An 18,360-nucleotide genomic window follows, 5' to 3' on the forward strand; every position below is an offset into this window, starting at 1 on the left:
CGGAAGGCCCAGAGTTCTCTGAAATCCACAGCTGGACCTTTAGCAGCAGGAAAAATGCCAAAGGACTCCTCCCATCAATCCCAAAGCCTGGGACCTGCCCAAAACTGCTCCAGGAATCCTGATGGGTTCCAAGGAATCCTTCCCAGGGAATTACTGAGAGCCCTCACCAGTGTGGTTCTTGTCCTTTCAAAGGGACCCCCAGGAGGTCAGGGATGTAGTGGAGGTTCAGGTCTGTCCTGGCTCAGGGCTCTCCAGGCAGAAGGAGGCGATGCCCAATGCTTAGTGAGAGTATACTGTACATAATGGATAAACCTTGAAAACATTTGACTAGGTGAAAGAAGCCAGTCACAAAGGACCACACATAGATTGTATGCTTCCATTTACATGAAATGTCAGCAGAAAGTAGATGAGTGGTTGCCAAGGGTGTTGGGGGGGCGAGGTTGGGAAGAAATGGGGAGTTTCCGCTAATAGGTACAGAATATTTTTTTTGGGAGTGATAAACATCTTCTAAAATTGATTGTGGTGATGATTGCACAACTCCGTGAATATACTAAAAAAACCACCGAATTGCACACGTGTGCAATTGTATCTCAATAAAGCTGTTTCTTAAAAAAAATCCTATCCTGAAGTCTATCTTACAGTAACCACACCCTTGGGACCAGGTTCAAAGGAAATCCATCCAAGTTGCTCTTTTGAAACAACTCAAAATCCAAATGCTATCCATGCATTAATTCATTCACTCATTTTACATTTACCAGTGAGTTCTCTGTGGGCAGAACTGGACCACCTTGTCAGAAACACACCACCAGCTCTCCCCACTGCATCCAGCTTAAGCCGGTTTGCTGGATGCGAGCAGGGCCTCTTTATCACACGCTGCAACCAGGAAGGGCCCCCCTTGACTCTCTGTAGCTGAGGAGCCCCAGAGCCTTTAAGAGGGGAGTTTCAGGAAAAGTCTTTCTCATTTCTGCTCCCCACAGAGCCACCAATGTCTTATCCGCATATTTCTTTGTTTCTGCCCCCCTTCCACCCCCTTCTACTGCTGCAGGCAGCTGACTCTCTGAAATTTCCAGAAGGGAAATGAGGCTCTCAGCTGTAGCTCCAAAAGTGGTTTTCAGGGGGGAGGGGGGAGGGGCAGATATAGGCCGCTGTGAGAGCTGCACGTAAGCTCCATTTGCACAGTTGCCCTAAGGACGTGCCGAAAGCCTAAGCACAATGCGCGACCCCGGGTCAATCCAGAGCTTTGACCCCGGGTCAATCCAGAGCTTCGCGTGCCACAGGGCGGAGCCTCCCGCAGAGGACCCAAGAACCCAGCTCCTGAATCAGAGTGCCCGTGTCCTGGACTTGCAGGCAGCGTTCAGACCCTTGCTTAGGACTAAGGCCACTCCAGTGGCACAACGCCGGCTCCTCTTGGCCGGGCCCTAACCCTGTCTTGACTGTGCGCTGTGCGCGCTAAAGCCAAGCTCGGCCAGATGCACCTCCGCCTAGGCGCTGCGTACTAGAGCGCTTGAAGCCGCCAGCAGTTCAGAGGGATAAAAGGGGCGGGTGGGGGGAGGGGGGTGGGAAAAGCCAGGGCAGAGAAGACCCTCCAGCACCACAGCGTGGTGGTGCATCTGAAAGCTGCAACTTCCTGGGTCCAGACACCAAAGTAAAACGCGCGAAGCATCCGGGTTTCCTGGCGTGGACGAGCTATCACTACGTGGAAGAGCTATCACTACTGCCAACATCCTGCATCGAGGCACTCCGTTTGCTTGCTCCTCTTTTCGCGAGCACCTGGTCCCCAGCGCGGGTCACCCACGGGGATCTAGGTGAGTTGCGTACCCCATGATCTCCATCGACTGTTTTCCCAAGCGACCCTTAATACAATCTAAATAAAAACAGCGTGCTTTCTGTTTATATACAGCTCTCCAAAACAATCCCTAAGCCCCTTTCTCAACGGAATGGTCGCCTTTACGAAGCCCCTTCTACTTGGAAATTCTGAAGTCTCCACTGTCTCGAAGTGGAGACAGCCGCTCTTTCCCGCCGAGCACTCACAGCGCCCAAGTACAAGGGGGAAAGCTCCTGAGAGCAACCCAGGGCATCTTCACTGTCTGCATTTGCATCACGCAGTGCCACCAATCTCCCTGCCCAGTGACCCCCTGCGAAGAGGCACCCGGTGCACCTTCCCATCGCACCTCAAACGTCCCCGGGCCATCCGAGGCGCGCGTGAAGAGAAGGTCCATGGAATTGCACGGCGTCTGCAGGTGGCTAGTCCTTCCCACTTTCCCTTCCTCAAGAATAGACTTTGCAAAGCCGACCCGAAAGAAGAGCAGAGAAAGATTGGAACTGACCTGTTCAGGAGAAGATTCCAGCCCAGGTAGGGGGCCTCTCCGTGCCTAGGGAAGATCCAAGTTCCGCCGCGAATTGGTTCTTGGCGGCGCACGGGTCTCGCGCGCTTCCCGCCGCGTGTCCCTTTCAATTAGCCTCTCTCCCTCTCCTCTACCCGCTTCTGCCCCCACTCCCGGCCGCTCAGAGCTGCCTCCTCCTCTCCAGGGCTTCCCTCCTGCTAGGCGCCCGGGATCAGATAAGAGGAAAGGAAGGCCCGCTGGCAGCCAATTATAGAGCGGAAGGTGGCTGCGGGGGGAGGTGGGAGGCAGGCCTAAGCCCCTAACGCACCCCCGCTTCCCTCCTCCTCTTCTCCTCCAGCCCGGCCCCACAAGAGATGCTCTGAGGAGCCCGCCCAGCGCCGCAGGCGCGCCAGCCCAGACCTGGCGGCCGCCCCAGGTGCGGGCCGCAGCCGGCTGAACAGTGCCGGGAAAGAGCGGCTTTTGCCCCTCCACTCGCACCGAGGCTAGCGTGCGGCTGGCTGCTTTGCGAGGTCTGGAGCCCTCGAGGACGCAGGTGCTGTGTGCCCGCTTCCCCATTCCCAAAGACCAGCCTGGTCAGGGACCCCGCGCTCGGGCGGCCGGTACCCGCTATAAAGGGGTAGCCTGTCTTGGGACTTCCCTGGCGGTCCAGTGGTTAAGACTCCGCGCTTCCACTGCAGGGGGCGCGGGTTCGAGCCCTGGTCGGGGAACTAAGATACCACCAAAAAAAGACAAAAAAACAAGGGGTACCCTTCCTCCCTTCCTTCTTCTGAACGAGGGCTATAAAATGCCAAAGCAGATATGCTCAAACTTTAATGTGCAGGAGAATCACCTGCGAATGTTGAAATAGACATTTTTGGTGTTTAAAAGGACGAATGTCGGCTGTGTCCGGTGGTAGGACTTCTTAAACTGCATATGCTCTCTCGCAGAGATCCTGTTTCAACAGGTCTGGGCTGAGGCCAGGGACTCTGCATTTATCAAACACCCTGGTGGTTCTGATACATGCAGGTCACCCTCCGAGAGGCTCTGCTTTAGCTGTGAAGCCCACGAGGCGCGCCAGAGCCCCGCGCCAGGTCTCCAGGGACTCGGCCCTGCGCGGTCATCCCCTGGGCCCCCTTGGAAAGTCATCATCGTTACTCATTTTTTAACCTCACGAACAGCCTCCCACCCCCTCCCGCGGCGTCTTTACAATCCAGCTTGTTGTGTGCGCACAAATGTTGGGAGCTGGGAGGTATAAAAACTAAGTGTTTATCAAGAAGCCACTTTTGGGCTTCCCTGGTGGCGCAGTGGTTGAGAGTCCGCCTGCCGATGCAGGGGACACGGGTTCGTGCCCCGGTCCGGGAAGATCCCACATGCCGCGTAGTGGCTGGGTCCGTGAGCCATGGCCGCTGGGCCTGCGCGTCCGGAGCCTGTGCTCCGCAACGGGAGAGGCCACAGCAGTGAGAGGCCCGCGTACCGAAAAAAAAAAAAAAAAAAAAAAAAAGCCACTTTTGTGAGAAAATACCCTCTCGCCTTGGAAAACTGCAGAGGGTATTTCACCACCGTTAAAGGCTGGTGATGGCGAAGAGAGAAAGGGCAGGCGGTGCTCTTAAAAGGCCCCCGAACCTGCTACCACCCTGCTCAGCCCAGAATACAGAAAGAGGGTCTGTGACCCATCCACCCCCTTTCAAGGGGGTCCTTCGGATATTCTAACCTTCCCAAGCCACGTCCTCTGCTTTCCCCGAATTTGCTGGTATTCGCATCCCCTTGTCCACGCTCTGAACTTCCCCGCTTGTCCTGCAATTGGAGTGCAAAAGGCCCTCTGCAGCTCCCACCGCCGCCCTGCGTCTGTCGGTCGCTTTCCGAACGCGCCTCAGGTCTGCCACGGGACAGGGCCCGAGCTAGGCGCCGTTTTGCTTCTGCGCTTCACTGAACGTGATTCTCCCGGGTCAGGCAACCAGCGCGACTTTTTAGCAGACAGGGTCTAAATCCGAGGGTTCCATTCGCTGAGCTGCGAGCATGCGAGCGCCACCTGGTGTCTGCGACTGGGAGTTCGAGATAGGGAGGGAACTGGAAAGCTATCCATCCATCCTAGATTGATACGGAGGGACCAGAATTCCTGAAATTCAGTACTTATAGCTGGAGAAAACTACCACTTTAGTTGGATCTCCTTTCCTCTGCCCACCCCCAAACGAGTGCCTACTACCTTCATACTCTGTCCCCCCTTTTTCACTAATAAAATCTACTCTTGTGTTCTTCATTTTTAACAAGATATAGATGGCTAGTGTAAGCTTAGCTTTACGTGTAATTCCCTTGGGGGAGGTAGTGGCGTGTTAGCATAAAGTTTGAGGCAAAGGGTGAGAAAAAGTGCTTGTGATGGAATTACAGATAATTGGAAATGAGGAATTCCCTGATGATTTTAAAATGTGAGATATACGTGCAAAAATCCATACACAGCAAATAGCAGAATATTTATTCCATAGAAATCTTATACGATAATGTATATTGATTTTGTTATGATATAAAATGTTATTTTAAAAAGTTCTAAGTCATCCTTCTTTCATCTTTTAAACTTTTGACTTCTTGCATTTATTTCACTTTCAACATAGGTAGATAAATTTCAGTTAATGTTGAATCAGAATGGCTGGTTTTAATTAGTTTGTCACTTAGTTGCAGTTGTGTGTGAATTTCCAGGCCTTTCAAGGGAGTGTTTATTCAACATTTATCTTAAGGTCAGCCCTCGGAGTTTACAAGAATACTGAGAACTGAAACAAGCCCAGAAGACCCCTGTAATGGTCTCCTCTCTCAATCGAAAAAATAAAAAAAAAACCTCCGAAAGGATTTTTAAATAGAGGGGGTCTTTTCAAAGATATCCAAAAATTCCAGCTTCCCACAGTAATTTATTCCAGGACTCAACAACTCCTCCTAGGATTTCATCCTGAGTTTGTGTCATGAATGTGATTTTCTTTCTCTCGAAGGACTCCATACACACCCTGTCGCCACTCTCCTCCTTGTCCCCTAAAACCCTGCATGAAGATTTTGAACTCAAACTTGAATTGAAGGGACTCTGCCCCTTGCTTGTCTCACTCTGGTGAAGTTATTTTGCCTCTCGGAGCCTAACTCCTTGTGTATAAGAAGGGAGTAATTAATTATATCTCAGGGGATAGTCATGCAGATTAAATGACAAATGTGTTTATGGACCTAATCCATACTAAATAATAAATGGCAACTATATCACCCAAATTAGGGCTTTATCTCCCTTCTGCCCAAGGCATACGGCTCTCCTCTCTTCAGTAGCCCCTTACGGATAACTCTTGCAATCTGTCTCAACAGAGGTGCTTTGACATTTTGGATAGGTCGGCATGACTGTCCCAGACATTGTAGAACATTTATTATTCCTGATTCCATCACCAAATTCCAGTAGCACCCTCCCCATCTCCTAGCCATTGTGAAAACCAAAAATACCACCACACATTTCCTTATACACTCAGCAGCAAACCATTAACTCTCTGCAGTTCTACTCCAAACCCTCTGTAACAGCCAGCTATGATTTTTCCTCAGCCTATCCATTCCCCCTTCTTTTGGTTACAGAAGGTTCATACTGATAATATGAGCAATAACCTATCAGCAATAACCACGGCCCAGGCTCCTGGCTCCACGTGCCCACCCCCTCTTCCATGCTGACCCCCGGGACTCCTAGTATTGGCCCTCATCTTGCAACAGCACAGCTGGTAACGAAAGGCTAACTCCCAACAAATCAGAGAAACTTCAGGATCCTGCCCCCTAGTCAAGGGCTGATGTACCTTCTCACTGATTGATGTCCCTGCCATACTAGCTGTCAAATACTTGGTTATTCTCGCCTTAGAGTAACAAAGACCTGACTTATTTTAGGAAAGTGCCTCTACTCCATTGATGCAGCTGTGGCTGGGCTGTCAGTTCCGAGTTCCTGTTCTCCTCTAGCCGAGTGTGGGCAGGAGCTCGCAACTAGGCCAACCACACACTCTCTCCCTCACATGTGACTATAACGCAGTGGGACACAAGAGGAGGAACAAAGTGCTAAATTTTTATCTCGATTCATCCTAGCAGTGAGGCCTGCAGTAACAATAAATAGCTCCTTAAATCTAGACATCCTGCAGAAACACACCAATACAGCTGTACCGGCTGTTAAAATATTGAAATACCTCCCTGCCAGCTGGTAAACAGCTGCCTCTCCACCACCCTGGATGTCCTCCCCAGCATCCCCTTCCTGGGATCACTACGCCAGCTTTCCCTCTGATACAGCAGCTCAAGAGGTAACCCCTGTGCTATGGTCTGAATGTTTGTGTCTCCCTAAAAGTCACATGTTGAAATCCTGACTCTCAAAGGTGATAGTTTTAGGAGGCGGGGCCTTGGGAGTTGCTTGCAACTCTTGAGGGTGGAACGCTTATCATGAATGGGATTAGCATCCTTGCCTAGAGAGATGCCTCGCCCTTTCTCACTACAATGGCAAGTCCGGGACCTGGAAGCGAGCCTGCCCTGCTGGCAACCTGAGCTTGGACTTGCAGCCTCCAGAACTGTGAGAAATATATTTCTGTCCTTTATAAGCTACCCAGACTGTGGAATTTTGTCACAGCATGGATCGAGACACCGTGTATGAGCTGAGTGCCGCTAGGTCTCTGTGTGGCTACTGGTATCCGTTCCGATTTGCCTGTGCCATCTTGTTGTTTTATCGTTTGAATATCAGCCCTGCCCAGAGCTCCAGCCCTGCTCTGGCTCCTGGCCTTCCTGAAGCTTTTGTCTCAGTTCTGTGAGCTACCCTATTTTTGCCAAATCTGATTTCTTTTTCTGCTAACTGAAGAACTCCAAGTCCATCTTCATTTTACCAAACCTGAAGCTGCGATAAAAGACATGAGAGAGTTTGTCAAACTTACCTGGGGGATTAATGGCAAAGTCAACACTAGAATTCAAATGTTTTAACTCCTAGGCCAGAGCTTTCCCCACTAGAGTGCACTGACCCCTTTCCAAACAATACTAGAGATACAGCTTATGCTTGTATAGGATTTTCACTTTACAAAGAGCATTCAAGTACATCATCCCATTTTAAATATATCAGCTCTGCAAGGTAAGACTCATTCCAGAGGTTGAAATCATATTGTCTTAAAATGTCCTTCCTGGTGCTGGAATCCCCTCTTTGTCTCACAATCACCTTTCATGTTCTTGAACCAGTGATTAAGACATTCCTCATCTTCTCGGCTCCATGGCGTAGATCAAAGTCAGGACTTTAAAAGCAGCCAAGGGCTTCCCTAGTGGCGCAGTGGTTGAGAGTCCGCCTGCCGATGCAGGGGACACGGGTTCGTGCCCCGGTCCGAGAAGATTCCCACATGCTGCGGAGTGGCTAGGCCCGTGAGCCATGGCCGCTGAGCCTGCGCGTCTGGAGCGTGTGCTCCGCAACGGGAGAGGCCACAACAGTGAGAGGCCCGCGTACCGCAAAAACAAAACAAAACAAAACAAAAAAGACAGCCAAGTTTCGCATGTGTGACTGCAACCTGTCAGTGTATGCATGTTGCATAATAGGTCCTGTTCATAACATAATAGGGCTGGAGCAGGCCTAAGAGATTTTATACATATATACATATATATATATAGTAACCCCTTCACTTTACAAATGAAGAAACTGAGATCCCATGCATTAAGTCCCCAGAAAGAATCAGTGGCAGATATTATGAGATTCAACAGCATCTGACAATAAGTCAAGACTCTTTCCAATAACAATAATACCACAGAAGAAGAAGAATCTTTACTGAGAGTCGTTTGGATACCAAACTTTTGTGAAAGCCCACATGGACACTTAATTTTTTTTATACCATTTTACTAAAATAATTTATATATGTAATTTTAAAATTTAAATAATATTAAAAACTTGTTAAAAAAATATTACTTCTGCTCACCAGAAGTAATCACCTTTGACTCTTTTAGCAGTTTTTCTTTGACATTTTCAAATCTCCATATTTCTCAATATAATGTATGTACTGCTATGTGTTTAATAATCAATTTTAAACATCATTTCTATATTTCCTGTTATGGTAGAAGAGGATGTAGCTCTTTCAGGCTGCCATCCCTTTTCTCCTCTTTTATCTTCCCCATATGATGTTTACCTCCATATTCAGTGTTTCCATTCCTATGCTTTGCAAATATTCACATAAAAGCATCATAATGTATTATGATCATTTTTCCTTCTACTTTTAGGTTTTCTCTAAAGTTAATAATTGTCTTGCTTTTTCCTTTGCTTTATTTGATTTTTGCTTATTGCTCATCTTTCCAACTACTTCCAATAACGTCTCCGTGCAATGTCCAAAAGTCACTGATATCAGGTAAAAATATTTTTAAACATCCCTCTTCTCCAGGCAGGTTTTCCTTTAGACCTGCTGCTCAGTTGTCATCCTGGCCTTTGTTTTCTACCAAACTTGGAATTCCTTCTGTCTTTCTCCAAGATTGGCTTCCCTATTTCCTGGATATCATACCTTCCTCTTTCTTAGTATATTCCCTTGTTTGGGTTGATACTTTCTCCAGGAGTTTTCTCTGGTTAAAAGATGGTTCCACAGCAGCAGGCACGGTGCTGACAGCTCCAAACAGCTTGTCTCCTGAGTCTTGCTGCTTCCATCTGGGTGGCTGCCCTTTACAGCTGAATTATGAATTATCTACACCACAGTCATTATTCTGGGGGTTCTCTCCTCTGCTGGATACCTTGTTTTCAATTTTGCACATCTTCCTAGATTGAATTTTACTCCCTCTTTTTTGTTGTTTTAATTTTTTTCTTTCAGTTTTACTGAGATATAATTGACATACAGCACTGTATAAGTTTAAGGCATACAGCATAATGATTTGACTTACATATGTCATGAAGTGATTACCACAATAAGTTTAGTGAACATCCATCATCTCATATAGATAATGAGATGATGATAAATATTCCCTCATTCTGAGGAAGGACATCCTCTAGTGGTATCCTAAGACAAGGGCATGGGGGGTGGGAAATCGATACATTTTTGAGACCTTGTATGTCTTTATGCTCAAATTTCATTACTAGTTTGGCTGTGCATAGAATTCTAGCTTAGAAATTATTTTCCTTCAAAAATTTAAAGGTATTGCTCCCTAATTTCTTACCTCCAGTATTGTTTTTGTGATGAAGAAGCCATTCTTGATTTTTGGTGAAGTCCATCGCAGGCAGAATTGCCTTTCCCTCCTTTGAGCTCTTACAGTAATTATTGTCTACTTTTGCAAAAAAAAAAAAAAATCACAGGTTACTTTGAGAAGGCTCTTTTATTGCTCTCAACTCTGGTTAATATTTTTTATTTTTCTTTAATTTTTTTTGCGGTGCGCGGGCCTCTCACTGTTGTGGCCTCTCCCGTTGTGGAGCACAGGCTCCGGATGCACAGGCTCAGCGGCCATGGCTCACGGGACCAGCCGCTCCGCGGCATGTGGGATCTTCCCAGACCAGGGCACGAACCCGTGTCCCCTGCATCGGCAGGCGGACTCTCAACCACTGCGCCACCAGGGAAGCCCCTGGTTAATATTTGATACCTTTCTTTCCTACCTGCCCAGGGTAGAATGCAAGCTTCCTGGGAGGCAATATAATAGTGGTTAAGAGCATGGATTCTGGCACAGAGTTCTGGCACGATTACTAACCTTGGACAAGTCAATGAACCTCTTTTTTCCTGTTTCCTAATTTGTAAAATGGGAATGGTAAGGGTACCTACCTCATGGGCATGTTGTGACTATTAAATGAATTAATTCATCCAATCTAATTAGCCCATTAAGCCCTTAGAAGAGTATCAGGCACCCAGTAGGTTCTCACCATTAGCTGATGTTAACTGTGCCAGATACTACTTTGTACCCTCCACTCTTTGTATTCCATCCTTTGTATAACGAAGTCCTAATATATATGTGTGCATTTAAAATTTACTCATATAAAATGATATAGATAAAATATACCAGAAATTAACTATATAAGTATTTAAACAAAAGTGAGTCCTAAATGTTCAGAAAATAATGAGGAAAAGATAGGATTTTTTGGCTAATTTGTAATATATTTATTTTTTTCTTGTCTCCATCAAAATTGCACCTCAATGAGCAGTGTTGGTGCACGATTCTGGTAGAAATTTAATAGCTTTAACATTTGCACGTCTAGAAGTACTCGGGTTAATACAGCTCTCCAAAGTCTATGATCTTATGCTGTATTGCTCTTCTGAATTATTTTTTCTGAGTATCAGATTTGCCATTATTTGAAGGTGAAGGATCAACACCCTTATGAAGCCCATCAATGGGATTAATCAGCAGCCTAGAGCCTTGATTGTAGTAGGGATGTGACAAAGGCTTGTCAATTTAAATTTATTTCAACAAGAATCAGAAGGGGGTGGGACTTCCCTGGTGGCACAGTGGTTAAGACTCCATGCTCCCAAGGCAGGGGGTCTGAGTTCGATCCCTGGTCAGGGAACTAGATCCCACATGCATGCCGCAACTAAGGAGTCTACCTGCCGCAACTTAGACCCCAGGCAACCAAATTAAAAAAAAAAAAAGAATCAGAAGTAGGGGGGGTCCCAGCTGTCTGAGGAAGCCTTTCTGCTTTGGCTCTTCTTTGTAAAAATCGATTATAAGGCTTCTTCAGAGAAGCAGATGTGCCAATACCAACCCCCCGCATATGGCCTTGCTCATAATAGGGGCTGGATAAATGTTTGCTACATTGAATTGAATACAATTCATCAGTTATGCCTCCTCAATTCTTCCCATGTGGCTATCATCAGTTTTAAGTCATCCACCTAAATCCATATGTGTAGCACATGCTGGCTGTGTGATTAAGGTGACAGAATCCCCGGAGCCATCCGTTTAGTCAGCAGTCCATATTTATTCAGTCAGCAAATACTTATTCAAGCAGGAACTACTTGGAACTTACTCATGGAGAGAGAGAGACAGAAAACATCATTGGCAAGTGATAGAAAGAAGAATAAGACGAGGAGGTGGAAGAGGACGAACTGCTGTTTTAGGTGGGGAGGTCAGGGATGAGTCCCCAGAGACGACATTTGAGCAGAGACTGAATGAGGGCAGAGAGCCAGTGGTGGAATTCACTGGAAGAAGGGCAGGGAGAACCACAAATGCAAAGTCTCTGAGGACGGAGGAACTGCAAGGAGGCCTGTGAGGCATAAGAGAAATGAGCAAGACAGGCACAGTGAGGGATGAGATCAGAGAGGTCTCTGGGTCCAGATATGGTGAAGCCTTCAGGCAAAGACTTTGGATTTTACTCTGCTTGAGAAGGGGAGCTCAAAACACAAGAGGGATCTAGTCAGATTTCACTTCCAGAAGAATCATTCAGACATCCAGTTCTGTCTTTCTCATTTGCTTCTCTCATCCGAAAATCTTGTTGTTGTTGTTGTTTTAATAGATCTTTACTGGAGTATAATTGCTTCACAATACTGTGTGAAAATCTTGTTTTTGAGGGGGAGAAGAAGAAGAATGTTTATGGGATAGCCACTTTGCTCTCAAAGCTTCCTAAAATAAACTATCATGCATGATCTTCACCACACAACTCTGGTTATAGAAAGAACGCACAGTATCACCCATTTAGAGAAACAAATGGAAGCATGAAGAAATCAAATAAGAAAAAGGTTTCTTGTAGTTCATGGCAGATTCCCAGGAAGCATCACCTCTTCAGGATGGGGTTTGACTTGCTGCATAGTTAATTCGCTTGATCTCCTCAAACACCATGAAACACTTCCATTTAGAAACCCAGAGGAGGGTCCAGGAACATAAAGGTTAGATATATTCCTTGCTTCGAGGAGGTATCTGCACAGGGACCCTGTCTTAAACTGGGGAGACATCCTGACAAACGTTCAGCTTATTCCAAACCTCCTGTGCAGTGAACTTGCCAAGTCTGATCTATCAGCACTTGTGATAATGAAGTAATTTATGACAACCTGTGATGACAGAATTGAACACGATTTCAAAACCTTTTCTTACAACACAGGACAAAAATGCATTTTCATCGAAGAGATTTCAAATCAATGATCAAAATAAACTATCCATCTGATCTTTGAAAGAAGTAGATTTACTCCTGGTATACAATGTATATTCATTTGTAACACTGTAAGAGCTTTCAGTAATTTTATTTAGTACTTAAACTCAACCACATAGAGAGGAAGTAAAAATTCTGTTGGTGAGGCTCTGAAATTCTGTTAACTCGAAATAGTTTTCAGAAAGGAGTTCCCTTAAAAAAATTTTTTTATATAAATTTATTTATTTATTTTTGGCTGCGTTGGGTCTTTGTGGCTGGGCATGCGGGCTTTCTCTAGTTGCGCTGAGCGGGGGCTACTCTTTGTTGCTGTGTGTGGGCTTCTCATTGCGTTGGCTTCTCTTGTTGCGGAGCATGGGCTCTAGGCGCATGGACTTCAGTAGTTGTAGCACACAGGCTCAGTACTTGTGGCTCGTGGGCTCTAGAGCGCAGGCTCAGTACTTGTGGCGCATGGGCTTAGTTGCTCCACGGCATGTGGGATCTTCCCGGACCAGGGCTTGAACCCGCATCCCCTGCATTGGCAGGCGGATTCTTAACCATTGTGCCACCAGGGAAGCCCCCCTTTAAATTTTATGAATATATTTTATACATTTGAACTTCACAATTAAAATGACTGTTGGTCATCCCCAGGTCTGCGGGGCTATCTGAAAGAAAACGGTTGACTTGGCTGACCTTCCACAGTTTCCCCTTTTTTCCTAATTTTATGATGCATGCAAGTGGAATTTTCCTGGAGTTTCAAGCGTATTCTTTTTGTTTTCCCAAACTTTGTCATGTATGACAGCCGCTGCTTTTATGTACAGTTGGTCTTGTTGGAATGGCACTTTCTTGCACGCTTGCCCAGAAAAGGGTCTGTTACAGTGTCCCTGGAGCTCATGGTCTACTGATTTCCATACTAAATTTCTCTCTATACACTTTTCTAGTCAATTCTAGAAAGACCCATTAACAAGACAGATTCTAAAAGAGTTGAAAGCTGTAAGATTCTTCATCTGGAGTTAGTTAAATAAGGTAGTAGGGGAAAAAAATGGTAAATCATTCCAGCCAGGAAACATTCATACAAAATGATAGACTCATCCACTGGAAAGCGTTTGGGGAATTAGCTCCTCTATTTTATGCTTCCAGGGAAGACATTATCTAAGTCATTTCACCTCCTCAAACTCCATCAAACTTTTGGAAGATTCCACTGAAGGAGAACTGCCCTTGTCTGCTCCCTTTCTACCAACAGCCTCATTTGGGGGAAAGTCTTTCTTTCCTAGAGACCAAATAGCTCTACAGAAGATAGAAGCCTATACCCTAGTGATTTTGCCCATAGGACAAAAAAAACGTGTGTGTGTGTGTGTGTGTGTGTGTAGAGAAAGAGAGAGGGAGAGAGAAAGAGAGAGGCTTTAAATCAAAGCTGATAAATTATTAAAGATAGTCAAAGGGCTTTGAAAAACTTAACACCATTCCTACTTAGTTTTGAAATATTTCCATTCAGATTTATATAATTTAAAAAATAGTTTTAAAAAATACTTTTATCTAAATAATTCATGTTCATTATGAAAAATTACAAAAGGAAAAATAAAAGAAAAAAGAATCACCCAATATTCAACCTCCTAGGAACAGCCACTGTTAATAGCCACTAGGTTTAAAACTATTTCCTCTGTATATAGGGATCTCTGTGAATATTTTATGACGGGGTCATACCTTTTACAATTTGTAACTTTTTCTTCTTACTGACCATCACATCACCATCTTTCCATGTGTATAAATAGTTATCTATATCATAATTTTAGTTAATTTTAAATGTATTGAATGTTTTAAAAATCACCTTAAACCTCCAAGGCCGATAGAGGTGAGACAGCCTACATATTCTTAACAAATTTCCATTAAAAAACCCACAAAACTATACAACATATTTATATAAAAGCTCTTAAAATACATTGTTAAACCAGTAAGAAATTTTTTTTAATCCTTATAAAGCAAAAATTAATAAAAGGCAGGAACCCAGACGTAAGTAAGCACACAAGCATGCTTTGTCCTCGAGGATCTGCCAACCCCTGGAGTCTGGTCTATTTTGGCAGCCTTTCAAGCTCAAGGGTAGAGCCCTCAAAGAGAGAACTCCTCTAGGAGACCCTCACATAAAGCTGGGAGCCTAAATGGCTATATCATCAATGAAAAGGAGATCCAGAAATAAACCCACTCTCAGAAGCAGACAGTAAAGAGTTGCTTGGCTTTTTTTTTTTTTTTTTTAATCTTGGAACTGGGTGAATGAGTGGGGAGAGATATTGCCTGAGAAATTGTAGCTCTAAGGCAGCCCTCCTCCAGGTTTATGGCCTGAATTCACACTATCCGTGTGAATTAAAAAGCCCCAAGGTTAACTGTGGAAAACAGTATGGAAGTTCCTCAGAAAACTAAAAATAGAATTACCATATGACCCAGCAATCCCACTCCTGGGCATATATCCAGACAAAACTATAATTCAAAAAGATACATGCGGGCTTCCCTGGTGGCACAGTGGTTGAGAGTCTGCCTGCCGATGCAGGGGATACGGGTTCGTGCCCCGGTCCGGGAAGATCCCACATGCCGCAAAGCGGCTGGGCCTGCGCGTCTGGAGCCTGTGCTCCGCAACGGGAGAAGCCACAACAGTGAGAGGCCCGCGTACAGCAAAAAAAAAAAAAAAAGATACATGCACCCCTATGTTCATAGCAGCACTATTCACAATAGCCAAGACATGGAAACAACCTAAAGGTCCATCAACAGATGAATAGATAAAGAAGACATGGTACATATATACAATGGAATACTACTCAGCCATAAAATAGAATGAAATAATGCCATTTGCAGCAATATGGATGCAACTAGAGATTTTCATACTAAGTGAAGTAAGTCAGAAAGACAAACGCCATATGATATCACTTATATGTGGAATCTAAAATATGACACAAATGAACCTGTCTGTGAAACAGAAACAGAATCATGAACATAGAGAACAGACTGGTAGTTGCCAAGGGGAAGGAGGGTGGGGGAGGGATGGAGTGGGAGGTTGGGATTAGCAGATGTAAGCTTTTAGATATAGAATGGATAAACAACAAGAGCCTACTGTATAGCACAGAGAACTATATCCAATATCCTATGATAAAACATAATGGAAAAGAATATTTAAAAATGTATATATTCAGTCATATATATTGTTACATATAACTGAATCACTTTGCTGTACAGCAGAGATTAACACAACATTGTAAATCAGCTACACTTCAATAAAAAAAAATTAAAACTGAAAAAAAAGCCTCAAGGCTAAGAATTGTTTTGAATTTGTCATATGTTGATATTGTCCTTAAACATCTAGCAGAAGCAAATGGGGTCCTTTCTGGAGGAACTCACTCTAAATGGAGGCCTCAAATAATTTCACAGATAGAGTTCCAAGGAGTATGAATACATGGTCGAAAAAAATCACAAAACACATAGGGAATAATAGACCATGAGCAACAGCCAGCAGAAATAAAACAAAGATGATAGAACTAGATCTGCAAAGACTTGAGATAGTGAAACTAATAAGCTAAGTTATTTTTAAATGGTTAAAAAGCAAAAGATGTAATTAAGAATAAGTACTAAAGCACATACAATTTTAAAGATAGCAAGGTATAAAATTAACATACAAAATTAATATCCTTCATATACACAAAGTAATGGGAGAGTGAATCCCATTTACAATAGCAAAAAAAACAAGATAAAATACTTAGAAATAAACTTAACATGAAATTTGGAAAATCTACACGAGGAAATGCTAAAACACTCCTGGAAGATGTATGAGCTTAAATGGACAGGCATCCCTTGTTCTTGAATAAAATGACTCAACATCATAAAGCTGTCAGTTTTTCATAAGTTAATTTAATAAATGTTTCATAAAGCCTCTGTAAAAATACCAAAAAGCTTTTATCTTAAAATGAGATAAGTTAATATTAAAAATCACATGAAAAATACACATGCAAGAATACCCAGGGAAACACCAAAAAAGAAGCACCATTGAGGGACAGGGAGAGGCAGAAATCTCTATCAGACCATCAAATATATCAGAAAGCCATTTTAAGTGCAAGGATGTGGGAATAATTCATGAATAGACACATGAATCAGAGAAATAGACTAGAAAGTACAAATATATATGGAAATGCAATGAGTGATAAAGTTGACATCTCCGATCACTGGACCAAAATTGGACCAAAATAACTGGAAAACCATTTAGAAAGAGATCAAATTGTATCCCCAACTCACACTGTACAAAAGGAAAAAACAACAATAACAACAACAAATAGATAAGAACTCTAAATATAAAAATGAAGCCACGAAACTACTAGAAGAAAACAGGTGGGTTCCTTTGAAACCTGTAAAGAAAGACTTTCTAAATACATCTAAAAATTTACAACAAAAGAAAAGATTCATGAATTCAACTAGATAAAAATAAAAATATTTTTAAAGAAGCTTTGCATGGCACAAAACTCTATAAGCAAAGTCAAAAGGCAAATTACAAAGTGGAAGAAAATACTTAACGGCATATATTGCCGATAAGAACTAATATCACTAACGTGTAAAGCACTCTTAACACCAAGGTGAAATTGATCAAACCCCATTAGCTAAATGGGCAAAAAACATGAAGCAGAAAGTAGCCCCCTAAAAAGATATAAATGTTCCTTATACTTATGAAAAGCTCTTCAGCATCACTCATAATTCAATTCAAATTAAAAGGAGAAATACCATTTCTTATCTAAGCGGCAAAAATTAATAATTATGATATATTCTGTTGGCAAAGCTATAGGGTAACTAGTATTCTTATACATTGCTGACCAATGTATAAGAATACTAGTGTGTGCAAAATGGTACACTCTATCCAGACATCGTGTCACAAAGACTGTTTCATTCTTACAACTATGTTTATCTCCTAATGGTTCTGCTTCTCTGCACCCTGACTAATACAGAAGGCTCCACTAAGGAAGTAACATTTGAACTAAACCTTAGAGTCTAATGAGTTGGATTTCTCATGTGAAATTTGATAAGTTTGAAAATGTAAACCAATTGCCTCTCCTATCTTGTAACTTTTTTTTCCTGCAATGTTGCCTTACAGAGATACCTCTAAGAAGATAAGCTCCCCTGTAACCCTACTGCCATTGGTCACGTTTTATCCATAAAAAAGCTAACTGCCCTGTGCTTTCTGGTTATACTTGTACGTCTCAACAGTTGTACCAATTAATGTCAGTTCACAATATTTATATCTAAGATGTATCACAGTTGTTTCTTGAGCTCATTTTAATTGTATAACATACAGATTAAAAATTTTGCATTTTGGGGGACGAGAGGAGGACTCTAGACCAGCTATCTATCTTAGGTTCTCCAGTTGGGGCTCTAACAAAAACCAGATTAACGAGACAAAAACAAACAGAAGTTTACTAACATGTGCATTGTGCATACACATGGGAATACCCAGTGATGAGTAACTCAAAGGGATGGTTAGAACTTGGTCTTATAGAGCATCTTACCAAAAGAACAATACATTTTTAGAGAGGTGATAAAACAAAGAAAAAAAGACTTTGAGCTTCTAGGGGTGGCAAACTGTGGGAAGAGAAATATATGAGGCCACTAACTTACGGTAGGTAAATGGTAAGTTTAGCAAGGCTTGTTAGGCAGATTCCTATGGTGCCACCTCGTAAGCTCACAAGGGACTAGAGTTGTCTCTGGTGATTAACTTCTGCCCTTTATGGAAAAGAGGAGCAGGGAGGGACACCTTTATAAATTTATATTGTGCTCTTAAGCAAATAAGGGAAAGGCAGAGAGTTTTTCTTGTACCTGCTTCTTCTCATTTGCCTTCAGTTCAAAAGAATCTTTTATACTAAAGTGGCATATTTGGGAAGGCATATTCTGCTACCCTTCGGGGAAATGACCAGACATTGTCTTTCACCAAATAATTCCTCAGCAAAAGGGGATATTATAGACTACAACAGAACAACAACAGCAGTGCTGTGAATC

General features: G+C 43.5%; 2 protein-coding genes across 7 annotated transcripts in view; both read right to left on the bottom strand.

Annotated features, from left to right (window-relative positions):
- Positions 1-4,239, bottom strand: part of COL14A1 (collagen type XIV alpha 1 chain) — a 251,503-nt gene extending 247,264 nt beyond the window's left edge. For 4 of the 6 annotated variants that reach the window (XM_082674499.1, XM_082674500.1, XM_082674496.1 and 1 more), the window contains exon 1: positions 2,328-2,683. The gene's annotated coding sequence lies outside the window, so the exon portion shown is untranslated. Of the gene's footprint in view, positions 1-2,171; positions 2,197-2,327; positions 2,684-4,035 lie in introns of those variants that run through there. The other 2 variants (XM_082674497.1, XM_082674498.1) reach the window with 2 other exon arrangements.
- A 7,301-nt stretch (positions 4,240-11,540) lies between these two features.
- The window catches only part of DEPTOR (DEP domain containing MTOR interacting protein), a gene marked incomplete at its 3' end in the record, with an annotated part of 188,702 nt that continues 181,882 nt past the window's right edge, over positions 11,541-18,360 (bottom strand). The window contains exon 9 of the mRNA XM_082674901.1: positions 11,541-11,779. Coding sequence (XP_082531027.1) covers positions 11,741-11,779 — 39 coding nt within the window. The remainder of the gene's footprint in view (positions 11,780-18,360) is intronic.

This window comes from Grampus griseus (assembly GCF_964374135.1).
Source record: "Grampus griseus genome assembly, chromosome: 17".
NCBI lineage: Eukaryota > Metazoa > Chordata > Mammalia > Artiodactyla > Delphinidae > Grampus > Grampus griseus.